This window comes from Micromys minutus (assembly GCF_963924665.1).
Source record: "Micromys minutus genome assembly, chromosome: 19".
Taxonomy (NCBI): Eukaryota; Metazoa; Chordata; class Mammalia; order Rodentia; family Muridae; genus Micromys; species Micromys minutus.
In genome coordinates, this window is record NC_137954.1 from 29,435,354 (window position 1) to 29,454,269 (window position 18,916).

General features: G+C 45.1%; 1 protein-coding gene across 2 annotated transcripts in view; it reads right to left on the reverse strand.

Annotated features, from left to right (window-relative positions):
• Positions 1-18,916, reverse strand: part of SERPINE2 (serpin family E member 2) — a 60,515-nt gene that overhangs the window by 10,032 nt on the left and 31,567 nt on the right. For both annotated transcript variants that reach the window (XM_080933006.1, XM_080933005.1), the window contains exons 2-4: positions 17,014-17,294; positions 12,291-12,518; positions 6,603-6,800 (exon numbers count right to left, since the gene is read on the reverse strand). In XM_080933006.1, coding sequence (XP_080789132.1) covers positions 6,603-6,800; positions 12,291-12,518; positions 17,014-17,272 — 685 coding nt within the window. In that variant the 5' untranslated portion in view covers positions 17,273-17,294. The remainder of the gene's footprint in view (positions 1-6,602; positions 6,801-12,290; positions 12,519-17,013; positions 17,295-18,916) is intronic.

An 18,916-nucleotide genomic window follows, 5' to 3' on the forward strand; every position in this document is an offset into this window, starting at 1 on the left:
ATCAAATGGGAAAAAACTATGCGCAGTAAGCAGGTCGCCCACGGAGCTCCCCTTTTCCTCCTCAACTTGAAGTACAACAAAGAGAGAAAAGAAGCAGAAGTTCTTATGATTTTTGCTGGAGTTTTCTTGGTGGACGGCCTTGTTTGTTTGTTTGTTGGTTTTTGAGTCGAGGTTTCATTATATAGCAGCCCTGGCTATCCTGGAACTCACTCAGTAGATCAGGCTGGCCTCGAACTCACAGAGATCTCCCTGCATTTTGCTTCACGAGTGCTGGGATCAAGGTGGAGAACTTTGGACAGGCCACACCTCCAGAGAAGAAGGATGGAAGTCAAAGAAAGAAAGAGAACAGCTAGAGACAGAAAGAGAGCAAGATTTGTTCTGTCGCAAGCACGTTTAGCTATAAAACATAAACAGCTAAAGGTGCCAGGAGAGCTGCCATCATCAGATAATAGAGTCCTCTTGCCGCTGCTGGAATCTCTTCTTCTCCCCAAGCACAGACGGCACTGGGCTGCAGGACAGCTAGGCATCCAGTGCCATCAGACTCAGCTTGGAATTGCTATGAGCTCACAGCAGTCTAGATTCTGGGTGGGGACCACCCAAGAATCAACGTGAATCTACTCCGTCTTTATTTTTACCCTGAGTGATAAAACGGTCTCAGTAGAAACCGAAAAAAAATCGATGAGAAAGTGGGAAAATACCCCCTTAAATCCCCGAAGAAAAACATCACGTCTCTGGCTCTAATGGGGCTGATTTTTAGAAACTGTGAAATGCAGGAAGTAGTTATTAAATTATTCCTCTGGGGCAGAAAAAAACGAAGGCGCGGACAGAGCAACTGCTGTGGAAGTGTGTCTAGTTGAGCTAAGGAGAACCGAAGCTATGAATCATGGGGTGTATGAACTGGAGTGGCTGGGCGGTGGGGAGGTAAGCAGGCTCCCAAACTGACCCAGCTCCGACCAGACACATCCTTACTGACCAGTGGGACCAGCACAGTTAACCATTCAGTGTAGTCACACATTCACTGGATGTTTGAGCTTTTTCTATGTTTGCATTGGATCCAGGAGACCCATATGAAAGGCACAGCCTTTCATACTGATGGGAACAGCTTTGTAACCACCGATCCAGTTTGGAAAACACACTTTTGCCAGAGATTCCAGATTGACCCCAAGCCTGAGATCCTTCTGTCTCAGCTAGATGTGGGGATTACAAAGCACAAGCCACAATGATGCCTGGGTGCCTTACTTCCTGAAGGACTCTTACTCCTCAGAGTGTAGACAGAGCTGCCTTACCATGGGAAACCACACCTGCGGCAGGGGGTGTGACACCTCCCCATTAGGACAAGTCACACAGGGTATTTGGGAGCTGGGGTCAGAGCACAGGCCTCTGGCTGTCCCATAAATATTTCTTTTAAAGTGTCATGTCCTAAGCTATCTAAAACCCAGCATCTGCAGGGTGCACTATACTTTTCTGTGAGGATGATTTCTGTGGTGTGTAACACATGAAGCTGCCCACCTCACTGGAAAAAGAACAAGGATGCCTTCTGTCTTAGAGGAAAGATGTAATTAGTCAAAAGTCAAGTATGAAAAGTGTGGATACTTTTCTTAGAAGATCCATTTAGCCTAAGAGCTTTTATTCTAGAAATGTCCCTGTAATACTCTGATTCCTATGGTAACTCCTACGAGGAAGGACATAACTGAACTCACTGAAATGCTACAAATGCTTTATGGTCTGTAAAAGCAAGGAGAATGTTTTAAATACTTACTATCGGGAAAGCGTTATAGATGGATTTCCTCATCCCACTTGAACAGAAAGTGAAAAAATGCATTTGGAAACGACACATATATCCTCTTGAGTATGGCTGTGTCCATTACAGACTAGAGCCCAGAGCAGGACTGAAGACAGCTCTGACCCCAGCTCCCAAGGAAGGCCCAAGGAACTGGGTGAGCCAACAGAAGTGCTGTGCTGGGAGATCTTGGTAGGTAAGGACAGAATACAACTAGTCTTGGGAACTACAACTTAGTAGACAGCCAAAGGGGACGTGCTATTGGTGGAAGAATACGAGCTGGAAACAGGGGAAGAAGGGAACTGGAGAGAGGTAGACCGTGGAGACATCCCAGGTGGTCCAGTGCCTGTCACACAAACATGATGCCCTGAGTTCAATTCCCAGTACCCATAGAAAAATCCAGATAGGGTGCCAAACTTGAAATTCCAGTTCTGGGTAAGCAAAAAAGAGGTGGCTTCTAGAGATTCGATGACGAGTCAGCCTAGCTGACAGTGAGCACCAGGTTCAGTGAGAGACCTTGTCTCAAAACATAAACTGAAGAGTTAGTGAGGAATATACCCAATGGGACTTCTGGCTTCTGTCTGTGTACACCCTTGGACAAGGGTGCACTTGCATGCGTATGAGCACGTGCACACATATACATACAAAGCAGTCTGATTATCTGTAGTCCTTCCCCTACCCCCCAGGGTAAGGTCTCTAATAGTGAAAATTCAAGCATTTATGCTGAACATTTATAATAACTCTGATTAGCAATTCCTATTTAAGCAAATTTCCTGTAGGAATAGTGATAAAAGCTCTTCACAAATGTATGCATTAGAAAACAGTGATTATTTATTAGAGGAAAGAAGCAACTGACTAGCCAGAAATTATTATGTTAAGTCTATATCACAAAATAATGTTCAGCTAAAAATTGGTTTTGCAAATCGTAACAAATTTCTGAAAAAAATGTTCCATGATATAGCAGCTAATGAACCAGATAGATTATGGAATAAACACTGCAGTGTAATCCTACGCATACAAAAAGGCTTCAAATACATTTCATATCTTCATAGAATAGGTAAAAAGTTATATGCCTAGCACTTAATAGAGGTTTTTATCCTAGGAAGTGGGATTATTGGAACCTTTTTCTTCCTGCTTTATACCTGTGGCAGCTTTGCAGAGAGCCTGAAATTCCCTTCCACCAAATAGCACTTCAAAGCTCTTTCTAAATAAATAATAATTTTAAAAAGTCTACCCCTTGAAGGCTATTCTTTAAGAGTCACAAGTCAGAGGTATTTCTCTCCCTCTTTTTTCCCCCCACCATCTTGACTTGATCTTGCCAAGTGGGTCTCCTTAGAGATGCTAATGACATCTTAGGAGAGAAGTAAAGTCAGATCCTCTCTGAATGGCAGTGTTTCAGAAAGGGGGCCAAGACTTGGCAGAGGCCCAGAAAATACCCAACAGGCCCTGTGAGTCATGTGGGCTCCGAACAGCAGCCTCTGAAGTCCCAGCTGGTAGTGTTGGCAGAGGTGAGTATCTGGGTGGAAATGGCCAACAGGCTAAGAAGTGTGCAGTCAGGAAAATGAATGCCTACTTGAGCCACCAAAGTCTGCTGGACCTCACAGACCATGCATACAAGCCCATCCTACCCTGATAAGCTGCTGTCATGGTAACCTGTGAAATAGGGGATGTATGACAGTCTCATATCACACAACCCAGAAAGAAGCCAGACTCCATGCTGGGATTCTAGCTAGACCCAATGACATGGGCACAGACAGAGGGATGAGCTCAGGCTGCCCCCTGTACTGACTAGTAATGAAACAGGACGGAGGCAAGAACACTTACATAGGCTGTCCTGAGCTCACTACAGCAGACAGGCCCTCAGGCTGGATCATCGAAGCAGATCTTAATGATGGCATTATATAGAGCACAGGAAGAACACAGGGAAACTGCTGCATATAGGTTATAAATGGTGGTCACTATTCCCAGCCTTGTGGGGTGGGTGACCTAGAGGGAAAGAGCTCCTGATCACATGCAGAGGCTCTGGAAGGAGCTGAGACCCTGGAGGGTAAGAAATCTGCAGCCCTGGTGTCACAGCGGGGACAGACTGGGAAGTAAATGCCACAGCCTTCTCTCTCATTCGTCACCTGCTGTTTCTATACTGGCCATTCCCATAGGAAGCCAGGGACAAAGGGAGTCCCATCAGGCAGCCTCAGCTGCAGACACTGAGGCAAAGGAGGTGGAGCGAATAGGAAAGGGAGATACAGATATTCATTCTCACATTCCTCACTTCCTCCCTCCCTCCCTCTCTTCTTCCCTCATCTCTCTCTCTGTGTATGCCTCCTCTCTCAATCTGAACTGATAAAAATACATTTATATCAAGGATGCTGTTGAGTAATAAAGTCTTTGTCTAGCCTGCCCAGGGTCCTGGGTTCAATCCTCCATACCACATGAAGATGCATCTGTAAACACCTGTATGTTCTTGGACAAATCAGTCCTGAACGCCGTACATGCCCTTAAGTGGTTTTCTCTGAGAACAGACTATATATAGTCAAGAAGAGCACACTATACTCCTATAAAAAACTGCATGTCTGAATCTCCCAGAGGAACATCTAAAGAATCACCATATTTTAATCTTCTGTTTTGTTTTGAATAGAAGACCGACAGCATAAAGATTTTATTTAAAAGTAAAACATTTCTGTCTGGCTATGTACTAGGGGGTGCTGCCAGCCTTCCAAGGTGTTCTCAAGTAGAGTAGCCCAGGAAGGGAAGGTCAGAGTGGGTGGAATGACTTTCAGGAAAAAGGAGCTATTTCCTGTGCTCAGGTATTTGGGATGAACTTCCTGTGGTGTTTTATGTGCCTGAGATTTGTCAATGAACACTTATCGAATAGCACATTTGGAAAATTTGCTCCCAGAAGACTGCTGACTGGCAGGATGGAATGCGTTCTGATAATACACTCAGAAGCCATGACTTAACTTCTACCACAGGTAGCCAGAACCATGGTCAACTGGATGTAATGGTGACCGAATATGAAAAGGGACATCTTTAGGGGCTGGAGAGATGGCTTAGTGCTTCAGAGTGTTTTCTGTCCTTGTAGAGACTGAGAATTCAGATACTTAGCTCCAGTGTATCTGAAGCTTTCTTTTGGCTACTGTGGGCACCTACAAACAGGCATACACAAAATTAAAAGACTTTTTTTTTAAAAGGAAGATTAAAAAAAAAATAAATAAAAGGGAGTATTTGGCATCCAGGGGGCTAGTATAGACTGGAAACTTGACAGGAAAGAGATTTAAGGTGGATCAAGAATGTTTCAATGACGTGAAATGTAAAAGACAACCAGTCATGGTGATCTGTGCTGTGGAAAGAATGGGGTAGATGGGAGACCCTTTCCTTATGTCTAAGGTTGATGATACACGCTGACTAAGAAGAAAGTTCAGGGGCTGGAGAGAGGGGAAGGAAGCTTGTGGTGGAAGTGAGAGGATTTAAATTCCAAGCTACAGAAACCACAGAAAAACTGGGAGACAGGAAGATTGTTGGAGCATTTTGGATGTTAGCTCCAGGCTCAGTAAGAGATCCTGTCTCAAAAGAAAAAACTTAAAAGAGTTACAAAGCAGGACTCAATGTCCTCCTCTGGCATCCAGAGGAATACACACCAGCATACACACACACACACACACACACACACTGACACGCACACATACATACGCAGGACATTTCCATTTTAAGTACACAAATTGTGAAATCCTACCACTGTGAACATTTTACCCAACATTCTCCAAGACATAACTGTACAGACAAAGGTACAGAAAGTATTTTTTTGGTAAGCACAGCTCATCGGCATCTGCTGTTTTATAACCTGCCTTCGGAAATCAGATACACACCACACAATCTTCCTACTCACGTAGCTCTAAATCTAATCACCACCTGCGTTCTGGCGCACAGCCATTGTCTCCGGATCGACAGCATTTGCCATGCTAAAACCCCCCTCCCCCACATTCTGTGTGGTCTTTCCATGTAGCCTATACCAATCCCACTGAATATTCTAAATCATCTGTTACTTATTATACTCGAAACAATGTGGATTGCCATTCAGGGACAATGACTAGAGAAAAAAAAAATCTGCGTTATATTTGATATACAGCCAACTTTTCCCTCATTTAATACTTTCCATCTGAGGTAGGTTAAATCTGAGGACACAGAACCCAGAGCTCTGAATTTAGCTTTGTATTGGGCTTCTATTTATTTGCCAGTGTGTGATTATCTTCGGGTCGTCAGCTCTCTGGATTGGGGCTGCCAGGAAATGACAAAGAGAAAGTCCTTCAGTTAATAGGTAAGCCCCCCCCCCCACCAGGCAAGCTTATGGGGCCTGCTCATCCGATGCAGCAGCTGTAAGTGGGTCTTATTAGCCTTCCTAATGTCTGTGAGAAGTAAAAAAAGAAATAACTTTTATTTGGTAATGCAAGTTTGCTATGGGTGACTTGGTAGTTTAATGCATATATATATATATATATATATATATATATATATATATATATATATATATATGTGTGTGTGTGTGTGTGTGTGTGTGTGTGTGTGTGTATGTATGTATATTGATTTTGCTAATCATCTTTTCATTCTACATTTTCAACCCAGAAGCCTACACAGGTGAAATATTAATACATATTGTTTTTACATGGTCTTAAGAAACCTCACCGGCTCTGGAGTTCTGGCATTCCAGGTATGAGCCATGTCTTTCAACGCCCCACAGACAAAGATCTGCTCTTGAATAAAGAGGATCAGACCTTGCCTTTCTTCTACTGGAACATTCTGGAATAGACCTCACCCAGCCCACACTCACCAGAGCGGAACACAGAGAGCTGGGCTAGCATGGGCACTTGGTAGGATTTTCCATCACCCGCCACGAACGTCCGCTTCTTTGTGCTCTCGGGTTGAAACCGGGATTTCCACAAACCCTTGAAGTACACCGCATTAACGAGGACCAGCCTGGTAAGGGCGCTATCGATCAGATTTGGAGAAAGCAGGTTGTCAATCATGCCTGTGAAGAACAAGGGAAAAATATCAGCTGTGGAGGCCACACCGAGGGCAAAGGGCAAGCTAGCTGCAAAGACACAATGGAAAAAAACAGTCAAGGCTTAGATCAGACATTCTGATCTCCTGGAGCCCAGGCTGGGTCTCAAACTCTCTTTGTAGCTGAACCTGAGCTTCCGGTGCTTCTGACTCCAACTCCTAAGTGATGGGATTTCAGGGTATGGCCCGTGTCCACTAGAATATAAGACATTCCTAGTTGAATTAAGCAAGCAATCTGCCTACTGAACGACATCAGCAGCTTCTCAATTAGATCTCTAGAGCAGACTTTTTACACTAACTTTTTTCTCATTCAAATTTAAAATTTTCAAATAAAACTGAAACTTAAAATTGCTAAAAAGATAAAAAAACAAAAACAAAAAACAAAAACCTTTACTGGTTAGTTAAGAGTTTACCAAACTTCAGCTCAAGAACTCACAACTAGTTCCGTAAGTCCCTTGTTTTAGAAAATGTTTGTTTCTAGAACAGGCTATATTTAGTTAGGAACTGTTTTGGATGTTTTTACCGACAATGGTCATGTGGCTGCTGACAAGAGTCCTAGGTGTTCATGAGACAAGTGGTTTTGGCTTTTCCTTGTTTTTAAGCCACTGGGCTCACAAAGTCTCCATCTGAGTAAACATTCTAGCTTGTGAAATGTCAGAGCTAAACTTCATTTCTTCTAAGAGTTCAGAAATGCTTGAAATCAATCTCCTGACCTCACAGGCCACTTGACGACTACAGCAAGAACTGCATTGGAATACCTTGTTACTGTTTAAGGGCGGGGCGGGCGGTGAGCTAGGCTCCAAGAGAACAGAGGGGATGGGCTTAGCCTATAGGAAACGATTTTGAAGGCAAGTGATCTCCTGCTGGATGTAGGATGTTGCCCTTTACAGCATCATCAGTGAAGGAACAAACAGGCTCCTCCCACTTCAGAGGGATCTTTCAAAAGCTACCCATGCTTGAAATCCAGGTTCCTTTTTGCTTCGTCTTGGAAGGTTTAAAGGTGCGTGTGTGAGTGAGTGAGTGAGTGAGTGTGTGTGTGTGTGTGTGTGTGTGTGAGTGTATGTGTGTGAGAGAGTGTGTGTGTGAATGAGTGAGTGTGTGCATGTGTGTGTTGAATATGAGTTTCTTATACCCAAAGCTATTAACACTTAATTCATTTGATTTTGGTCCATATACATATCAACACATAATACACATTCAAGTTATAATACGTAAAATGGTAAGAGTAAAATCAACAGCTTCCAAAGAGGCCAGATGTCTAAATTAAGCAGGGAACTCCATGTCTCTTAGAATGAAGCTCAAGGCCGGGGAGTCCTAATAGTCTCTGAAAGAGCTGTGTTATGGTTTGCATATGTTTGGCCCAGGAAGTGGCACTATTAGAAGGTGTGGCTTTGTTGGAGTAGGTGTGTCACAGTGGGTGTGAGCTTAAGACCCTCATCCTTGATGCGTGGAAGCCAGTCTTCTGCTAACAGCCTTCAGATGAAGATGTACAACTCTCAGCTCCTCCTGCACCATGCCTGCCTGGATGCTGCCATGCTCCTGCCTTGATGATAATGGACTGTACCTCTGAACCTGTGAGCCAGCCCCAATGAAATGTTCCTTATAAGAGTTGCCTCGGTCATGGTGTCTCTTCACAGCAGTACAACCTAACTAAGACAGAAGTTGGTACTGGGAATGGGGTATTGCTGTGATAGTGCTGCCCATGCTTTTGGAAGAATGTGGAATTTGGGTCTTTGGATTTGGAAAGCAGTATAATGATTTAAATGGGGCTTAGTGGGCTATTCTTGTAGGAATAGGAAAGACTTTGTTACTGAGAGTGATTTGAATGGTTAAGTATTTGTCCCAAGAGGTTTCATTGAAGAATTTCAATATGTGGCCTAGAGACTGTTTTTGTGGTCATTTGGTGAAGAATGTGGCTACTTTTTGCCCTTGTTTGAAGAGTCTGCCTGAAGCTAGGGTAAAGAGACTCAGATTAATTACACTGACAAAGCAAGTCTCGGAAACGCCCATCACAGACTTTGTTAAGTCTCATGAAGAATATTTTAAACAAGCATAGCAAGCTGAGAAAGAAAAAATGTAAAATGTTTGGTTCATATTAAAGGGTTACCAGGAAGTGAAATGGAGCCGAATCCCGTGTTCTAGGAGGTAACAAATTAAGGAAGTGGGACTTTGGGGCAAGATCCTACCCAGCTAAGTTTAGATCCAGGCATGGCGGTGCACACCTTTAATTCCAGGAGATAAAGCCAAGCAGATCTCCGAATTCAAAGCTAGCCTGAGACAGAAGAACAAGTTCTAGGTGAAGAAACTCCCCCTGCACTGGTACCAACTTCAGTTGGAAACCTGCAGCTTCTGCGGCACTCATGCAGTAGCAGAGAAGCATGCAGGAGCTACACAGGGAAACAGGATGGAAAGCATTCCAGGCTGCTGCGGAGCATGATGGTGGAAAGAGAGCAGCCTTTGTGGCAGGGAGAAACTGAGGCTGCCATGGGCCCCAAGTCAGCCCTGTCACAGAGTGAGCAGAGGACCCTGGTGCTAGCACTCTCCGAAAGACAATCATCTCCCCAGGGGAGCTTAGCAATTTGAGGACAGAGGTCGTTTGTCTGGGGATGTGTGGGAGTGTTTTGGTTGAGCTGGCAGTGGTGAGGCGTGCTTCAAGTTCTGTGGTATTCAGAACAGTCCCACACAATGCTGTGTGCCTCACTTAAAAAAAAAAAAAAGATGCATTTCTACTATTTTTAACTACGTCTGTATGTGCATGTCTCTGTATAGATCCGTGCACCTGAGTGAAGGTACCCACGGTAATGGGTTGTTGAGATTCCTCTGGACCTGAAGTCGCAGGCGGTTTGTAAGCCACTCAACACGGTTGCTGGGAACTGAATTCTGGTCCTCTGCAAGAGCAGCAAGCGCTCCTAAGTGCTGAGCCATCTTTCCCAGCTCCCACTTTTAAATATTTCCATTCTGTTCTCCAGGAATTCTGGGCCATGATTTTTACAAGTTGCATCAGGTGGTGATGACAGGTTATAGTAAGATCCGGGAGTCCCTCTCTTCATCAAGCCCCATGCGGCTCACTGATTTCCAATTATGTCACGATAATTGCTAATGAGAAGTGAAAGACAGGTCTGCTTGTTATCATAGCAGGAAAGTCCTGGCAACAGCCTGTTTGCAGCTATAACTGTGAGATCCAGAAAGTCTCTTGGTTTGCCTATTGTTTTTTTTAAAATAGCATCAGCAATGGCAGCAACATGTATTTCCTTGTGTCAGGGCATAACACACCTGACTTTCTTGACTACTTCCAGCTGACACTCATCCTGAGAATTTGGCCAAAAATATCAAAAGGAAAACATGTGTCATGTATTCACATGTTCTCGGACCCAAAGTTATAGCTATTTAACCACAACTATTAATCCCTGTTGCTGCCATTATATTGTTTACTTTTAAAATATAATCTGTTTGTGTGTGCAATAGGAATATATATTATCTATGGTAATATCTATAGATAATATGTTATTCATGCATCTTTGTCTCAGGCTACAATGAGGGGTTGAAGGCTAAGGATGTAGCTAATTGGTTAAGGGCTTGTTTAGCTTGGTACAAAGCTCTATGCTCCATCAGGAGTGCTGCCAATAAACAAAGAAATAAACTAACAAAGGGAGCTGGGTCTGATGGAGCTGAGAAACCCTGCTTGAGGTTCCCAGCACAGGGGTCAGGGGGCTCCATCAGGGTACACCAATACGATGCACTGTTATCTCTTTACGGTTAAAGAAGGCATATGGCACAATGACATGATGTCACACAGCACCAAGCATCAGGACCAAGCGTCGTTTTTGTGTGTATCTCTTGTCAACTGCTACCACCAAAATTGCAGGATCCAGCAGCCTAAAACTAGCCCTGGACACACATGCCATCGCTCTCCCGATAGGAGCATGGTTTTGGGAGTGGACCCCAGATTGTAGAGCAGTTGAGAAAGTCAGTGGTTCTCCTCTGCTCCCTGTACATCTTTCTCCTCTCTCTTCATTAGCTCCCCTGAGGTGATCACATTTGCACATGAGTGATGATGGGTGACCAGGTCTGGAGGTCCCCTGCCCATCTATCCCTCAGAAATTCTTCCCTAGTAAGCTACGGGTCAGAGAACTTTATTCTAACCATACATTTTTAAAAATTATTTTTTAATTTATTTTATGTTCATGAGTGCTCTATCTGCATATATACCAGAACGCCAGAAGAGGGCAGCAGATCTCACTATAGGTGGTTATGAGCCACCAGGTGGTTGCTGGGAATTGAACTCTGGACCTCTGGAAGAGCAGCCAGTGCTCCTAACTGCTGAGCTACTTCTCCAGCCCCAGGGACTGTATATTAAAACACAACACTGGGTAATCAGGTAACCCAGAAACAAAGTCCTGAGAAGCTTGTCCACAAAAGGCAGGGTTTACCCTACCTAGTCTCTGCCTCTCAAAAGTCTCTAACCCCAAGAGCACATTTCCAGTCTTAGAGATTCTAAGGGTTAGTTTAACTGTCACCTGAACAGAACCCAGAATTATTTGGGAAGAATGAACCCATAAAGTATTGCCTTGCCAGTTTTAATTGAAGCAGGAAGACCCAGCATGAAAACGAACAGCACCATTTCCTGGTTTTATGGCCCCAGACTGTGTGGGAACAGTGAAAGCTAAGTGAGTACCGGGCATGCCTCCATTTATTTCTCTCTGCTCCTGAGTGGGGACATTGATTGACCACCCTGCGATGATGGTCTAGGACCTGGAATTGTGAGCTAAACAAAAATCCTTTCTTCCTAAAGCTGCTCTCTGCCAGGACATTTGATAACAGACACAAAAGCACAGCCTTGCTTTGATGTGGTAGTTCCTTCTGAATGTCTCTGAGATTTCCAGCCTACAAGTCAGCAGGCTGGAAACACCAAATACTGGCAAACTCCTCCACTTCATGAGAAGAGAGGTCTCTAGCAAGCAGTCATTATCTACTGTTCAAAACGCCATAATGGAGGGGTTCAAACTGGTGGTATCACGGGCCAAAATAAAGCCAGTGATACACTACAGCCTGGCAATGGTGGATGAGGCTGGGGCCATGAGAGAAACAAAGCCAAGGCATGAGAAGGCTGTTCCAGGCCAAGGAAACACTAGGTGCAAAACCAGGCAAGCCAAGCAAGAAAAGCAGCCAGCCAGACATGAGCCTGTGGGTGAGGGCTCTAGGGGAGGGTGAGACAGTCCAAGAAGAGAGAGGGAGGGCTGTGTTCTTTTCTGCTGTCCACCCTGCTGGAGGAAAACCATAGGTATGAGGAGTGGTAACATGGGAAGGCAGGCCGACTGAACCTGGCCCATGGAAACGCCTAAACCCATGTAGTTCTTGGTGGAGCAGCCATTGGTCTTGAGGACCACCGCCAGAATCTTTATGTCCCACTCTCCCATTTACCAAGTTTGGGTCCACATGGAATAGGAGAACCACTCACCCCTGGTCTCATTTTTGACCCAAAAGTTGATGGAATCACAGGCAGAGGCTGGGTCCTGGAAGTTCACGTTCTGCACTTCACACTGAAACACCTCTTTGTTCCTTGCTGCGAAAGGCGCTTCCATTTTAAAGCCATTCCTGACAAACACAGCATTGGCCACGGTCACAATGTCTTTATTCTTTTTGGAGACAATTGCCTTGTTGATCTTCTTCAGCACTTTACCAACTCCTGAAGGAGAAATCAGAAAACATGGCAATATTCTTTAGGATAATTTACGTGTCTTTAAAAAATCCTCTTGTTGGGCACAGTGGCTCATGCTTGGAATCCTCAGAGTTGGGAGGCTGAGACCAGGGGTGAGGTCATCCGAGGCTACATAGCAAGACCCTATTTCAAATAACAAGGCTCTGTGGGGACATTTCAGCAGGTCACATGCTTGTCCTACAGTCTGTAAGGCCTGGTATTCAGATCACCAGCTCCCACATAAATGCTGAGCAGGCACGGCAGCCCACCTAAAATTCCAACCTTCACAAAGAGGTGGAGACAGGAGATTCATCCAGTAGAACTGGCTAGCTAGACAAACCAATTTGGTGAACTTCAGGCTCAAGGGAGAGACGGTGCTGGTTTATATATGCTCGGCCCAGGGAGTGGCACTATTAGAAGGTGAGGCCCTGTCTGAGTAGGTGTGTCACTGTGGCTTTAAGACCCTCATCCTAGCTGCCTGGAAGCCAGTATTCTGCTAGCATTTTCAGATGAAGATGTAGAACTCTCAACTCCTGCACCACGCCTGCTTGGATGCTGCCATGTTTCCACCTGGATGATAATGGACAGAACTTCTGACCCTGTAAGCCAGGCCCCAATTAAATGTTGTCCTTTATAAGAGTTGCCTTAGTCATGGTGTCTGTTCACAGCAGTAAAACCCTAACTAAGACCGAGACACTGATTAAAGATTTAAGGTTGGGAGCAATCAAGGAAGAAACTCCAGATCAGCTTTCAATCCTCACACGGATGCACATGTATGCTCTTAAACACACACACCAGCAGACATTACATACACAGGAACACACCAAAAACCTCACCTGCTGTGCCACAGCATGTAAGAAGCCACAAGGCAGGGGTTCCAAGAGACCAAATTTACTTTATAAGGAGCCTCTATTTCTGGAGGCATGGATAGTGCTAAAATAAACCATGAACTTTCTTTTAAGACAATTGTTCCTGAACCAAGCAGGTATGCTATGCTCTTCTTGTGGCAAGCATGAATTTTGGTCTGCTGTGCCTGGCAGCCATGGAAGAAATGAATGGCTGGAAGCTTCCTCACCCAGGCTCCCTTGCCTAACATTCTTAAGCACTATTTCCTTTTCTTGCCAAGGATTTAACAATGTGACATTTTTTTTTTCTATTTGGAGAGAAGAAAATGAATAAAATGAGCATTAGGAAGACTATTACAAATCGTCATGTGCCGCCAACCAGAACACTGTGGTTTTTACTTGATATTAAGCTTGGAAAGCAAAGAAATTAATTTTATGGCAATGTAAGCTTTATTCTACATGAGCCATTCATCCATGCTCCATTTAGTTTGGGGGCATGAAGAAGAAAAAAAAATGTCATAAGGATGAGATGCATTTCCACAGGGAACCGGATTACAGGAATGCACTCACTAATCATCCAGGGGCTTTTCAAAATTATAGTGTCCTAAAACATCCGGTCACAGTCACCTTGATGGGGCTTAAGGGCTGCCTAGTCATTCCAAATGTGCATCTTTCTCAGCTTCCATGAATGCCAGGGTCAGGGCATGCCCTGGTCCACAAAGAGGGCTTTACCTCCTGGGTGGAGCTTCAGAACCTTCACACCTTCACAGCACGCTATGGGGAAACCATTTTATGGAGAACGGCAGGCTGTGGGGGAGAGAGGGGTGTCAAAGGCACCTCTAAAGCCAAGAACCAGTCCTGGCACTTTTTGGCTCTACTCTCTCTACAAGAACAGTTTCTTCTTGTGATAACCAACTGCCAACTTGGTAAAATCTAGAATCGCTTAAGAGTTAAATCTCTGGGCATGCTTGTAGAGGAGTTTCCAGATTGGGTTAACTGAGGTGGTAGGACTCAGCTGACACCCGGAAGATCCCTGCGCCTAGGAGGTACCATCACCTGAGCTGGCATCCCAGCCAAAAATACAGGAGAATGTGACCTGTCACCTGGGTACCAGGCACTTTATCTTCACTTCCTGACTGGGGATACGTGACAGCTGCCTCCAGGTCCTGCTCTCTCCATTTTCTCTCCAAACTGGGAACTGAGCAAGATCTTGTTCAGTTGCTTTTGTCCCATCAACGAATAAGAGGAACGAATATACTTTTCAAGGGAAAAGATCAGAGGTCATTTTCCACATCCTCATATACACCCCAAATAGTCTCACTTCGTCCTCGCTGAACATCAGCTACAGCAAATCCTCAGAGTCTGAGCTCCAAAAATAGCCACTAGCATGCATATATATGAATCCCAACATCATATTCTACATATGACTGTTGACAATTCTGGAGGGGGGGAAAGGGGGGGCTGGATTGGTAGCCAACAGGCCAACATCAAGAAAAGTGTAGATCTAAAATCATGGTGGATCAACATTCAAACCAAACTAAACCTGAACAAAACAAGACACAACGCCAGTTGCTATTTTGGAACTGTGCTGGCTGGCAGGCCCTGATGACAGTAAGAGAGGCCGTAAATTTAAGCACAAAGGTCATTTAAATCACCAGAGCCCTGAACTTACAGGGACAGGACACTATGTCCCAAGAATCCAGCCCTTCCTCACAGCTAACTGGTAGGTGAACTGTCAAAGCCGGCAAAGTTTACCCTGCAGACAGAGGGCGCCACTGGGCACACGGGGCTCCCAGGCCTGGTGAGGGTCACACTAAAACACAAAGGAAGTGAGAGCAGCTAGAGCCAAGGAAAGGCATTCCTCCACCACTAAACCAGCTCTCTCGGCAACAAGAGCCAATGTACTCAAGAGTCCTAGAACGCCATCACTAGAAAAGGGAGGAAGAACACGGTGAGAAAGATCCTTCATTTTCCAATGGCGCCTGACCAGTTCACCCTCAGCGTGCACGACAGCAAAACAGAACTCAGAAACTTCCTGTTCCCTCAGGTGCCAGGGCTACGGAAAGGGACACGAAACTAGAAAGGGCTAGCCTACAGGGAAATCCTGCCTGCAAACATGGGTTCCTATGGCTAAGCAGGTGATTCAAAACAAGCTTTCTTTCTCAATAACACTGAGCCTCTCTCACCAGGCCTTACCTGTATCTGTTAAAATGTTTTGCGTTTGTTTGTTCGTCCTTTTGTCGGACTGAATACCAAACCCAGGGCTTTGTACATATAACTCGAGCACTGTGGAACCCAGGCATACCTCCAGGCTCACACCATTGTTCTGACACTGGCTTGTTACAGAGCCAGACTGGTTCTGAAGTTGAGCCTCCTGTCTCGCTTCCCAAGTTCTATGACTACAAGCACATGTTAGTTCCATGGCCAGTGCCTGGGTCTTAGTTTCTTCTTTTCTTTTCCTTCTTCCTAAGTCACTCAGCTTTTCACGTATGATTTCCAAGTGGCTTTAGATCAGCAGACAAAGCTAGTCTGGGCAGACACCTCGGTCAGTAAAGCGTTTGCCACAGAAGCATGAGAACCGGAGTTCGGATCCCTAGCATCTACTTAAAATCTGCCATGTGGTGGTATGTGTCTAGTCTGTGATCCGAGGACTGGGGACGCATAGGTAGGTGGATCTCCAGGGCTCACTGGCTAGTCTTGCTCAGTTGGTAAATTCCAGGTTCAGCGAGAGACCATGTCTCCAAAAATAAGGACCGTGATGGAAGACGACGTTCAACACGCACGTCTCATATCCACATACTTCCTCACCCATACACACACATACATGAACTTGTCTAGACCACCCCCACAAAGTCATGTGCTTTGAAAAATTGAACAAAAAAATAGAAAAGGGACATTCTTTGTGCCCTCCATGTAGTTTTCCTGAGTGGCATGGTGAAGCATTGGGAAACTGTCATGAGGACATGAGTCATTCTGACTTGACTCAGTTTTCTTCCTTTTTAAAATTTATTTATTAGATATAGCTATCTTCAGACACACCAGAAGTGGGCATCAGATTCCATTACAGATGGTTGTGAGCCACTATGTGGTTGCTGGGATTTGAACTCGGGACCTCTGGAAGAGCAGTCAGTGCTCTTATCCACTGAGCCATCTCTCCAGCCCCCTTGACTCAGTTTTCATTCACGCTTGGTTTATGCATGTGTTTATGTGTTTGTGTGTGTGTGACTGCGTGTGTATGTGTGCAGTTCTGTGCATTTATATGACCCCTGTGGACTCACTTCACCCCATCCCCATCAATCCAGGGGAACTCCACCATCATAAGGCTTCCACATGGCCAGTCTCTAGTGTGGACCTGTTTTGTAAGGATGCTTATAAGGCAAACAGTTTTCCCTAAGAGAGAAAACATTAGCCATGGTAGAAGACAGAGGACACAAAGCCCAACAGCTACAGAACCAAGAGCATAGCTCCTAATGTTGGGCATGTCATCTTCCTTTTAGAAGACTGTGGTGACATGTTCCATATGGCACTGCATGACTTCTATTGGCTGTCCTGCTTCTCCAATTAGGCAGAGACCTGGCTGTGACTCTTCATATGCAGGACTGTGGGCAAGCCCTCACTGATGAAGAACACACACGCACCGTTTACGTTGTACCGCATCACCGTGGAGAGCTGCTTCTTTGTCCTGCCGTCAGCCCCCAGCTGCAGCATGCCCAAGATGGATGCAATCCCATGTGGAGAGACGACGACATTCTCATGAGGCCGTGACTTGATGATCTGGTTGAAAACCTGGATGCCTGTGTCAGAGCCTAGTTCTTCCAGTGACAGAGAGTTGAACTGGGAGTACACGGAGGAAAAAGTCACTGTGGTCAAGATGAAGAAGGGAAAGTGCCAATTCATGGTTCCTTTCAACGAGGACAGCCTGGGGGGGGAATCAGAAATATATCACTCTTTTGCAAACACAAAGGATGAGTACTCTACTCAACTAGAGCTGATTTCCTGTGCTCATGATAACTGAATGTTCTGCTAAGTTAGCCTCTACTGCATAGGGTTTAGACAGATAGACAGACAGGGCTGGAAAGAAGTAAACGTTCATCTGCTGGATCCTTAGTATGTACCAGACATTAGGCTGTAACCATTATTTAAATCTTGAAATCGCCAATCATTTAAAGCATTATTTCCAAGGGTCTTCTATATGGCACGATCTTGCTAAGCAGTAGGCAGACAACTGTAAGTCTGACGGGTGTAACCCTGGCTTTCTCAGCCTACCTTTCTAGAGGAACATGGAGAAAATAAGCCAGCAAGCTATTAGGTAACTTCCGAGAAGACTAAAAGTCAGGATCACAAAGCAGTGGGGCTAAATGAGGTGCCAGGGGAGGGTCGTCGTAGGGAATGCCGCCTCTGCGGTAGGAACACAGTGGAGGACAGCTGAAGGTTGAGAAAAGAATCAGCCATGGGTGTGGGATGGGCATGCCAAGTGGAAGGACAGCAGCACATAGGGGCCGTGTGACAGACACCAGGGTAGACCCACAGCAAGCCTCGCAAGAGACCACACAGGCTCGATTTCCTTACTGTATGTACCACATGCAACCTTTTAAATTACAGGCCTGCTAATTAAAACAAATGTCAGTGGTAGCTTTAAAAGCTACAACAGGGCAGAACAATTGGTAAATCCATAAACTGTGTGGACGGCATTGCTTACGCTGAGAATTTCCATTACAGCCATTTGCTTTAAATATGCTCCAGTCCTTGATTGCCACCGACAGGGCTTTCTTTGCGTACGACGCGAGGCAGGAGTTTACGTGTATTTATGGGAAAGCGGATACTTCCATTAAGTTAGGACTTAACAGCAGCCTTAGAAAAAACAAAGGCTGAGTTAGTGATGTTACTAAATTTGATCCCTGCTTTAGAAGCCGAAGGTTTTTACCAAGGCACAAATCCCCCCTGAAAGCTAATTTGATCCCCTTGTCACCTGTGGAAGGTTACAGAGAGAAGCCTTTGATGAGATAGGTGACCAGGAATGAGAGGAAATCAGTGGCCACATGGGAAAAGAAAGAGTGTGGGCGAGGCTGGGAAAACTGTGTCTTCCTGCCTTCCTTACCGTGTTTTGGGAACTTCCCACACTATGCATGGCCGATACTCAAAAACACTCATAGGATTAAGCCCTAGGGGTGAGGAGGGCGATTTTTAATTTTATCATTTTTCATTGCATCAAACCAGAGTTCACTGAATGTGGTTGAGGAAACGCTTGTGTTGAGGCATGAGTGTCCCAGAGAAGTCCAAAATTTATCGAGGAAAATGCCACCATCTAGGTGGGGCAAGGACCATCAGCACAAACAGGATTCCCCACCTGGCTAGCTACATGCAATGAGCCACCAAGAATGTACCACTCAGGTACATGCTGTCATTTTCCTACACGTTGTGAAATAGGTACCTTCTTAAAGTTCAGAACATTTGGGGTTTCTCCAGAGCTTAGCTGTAAAATAACTGCATAAACTCAGCCTGTCTAAATTCACCACGTGTAAGTGACCTACATACGCTCCC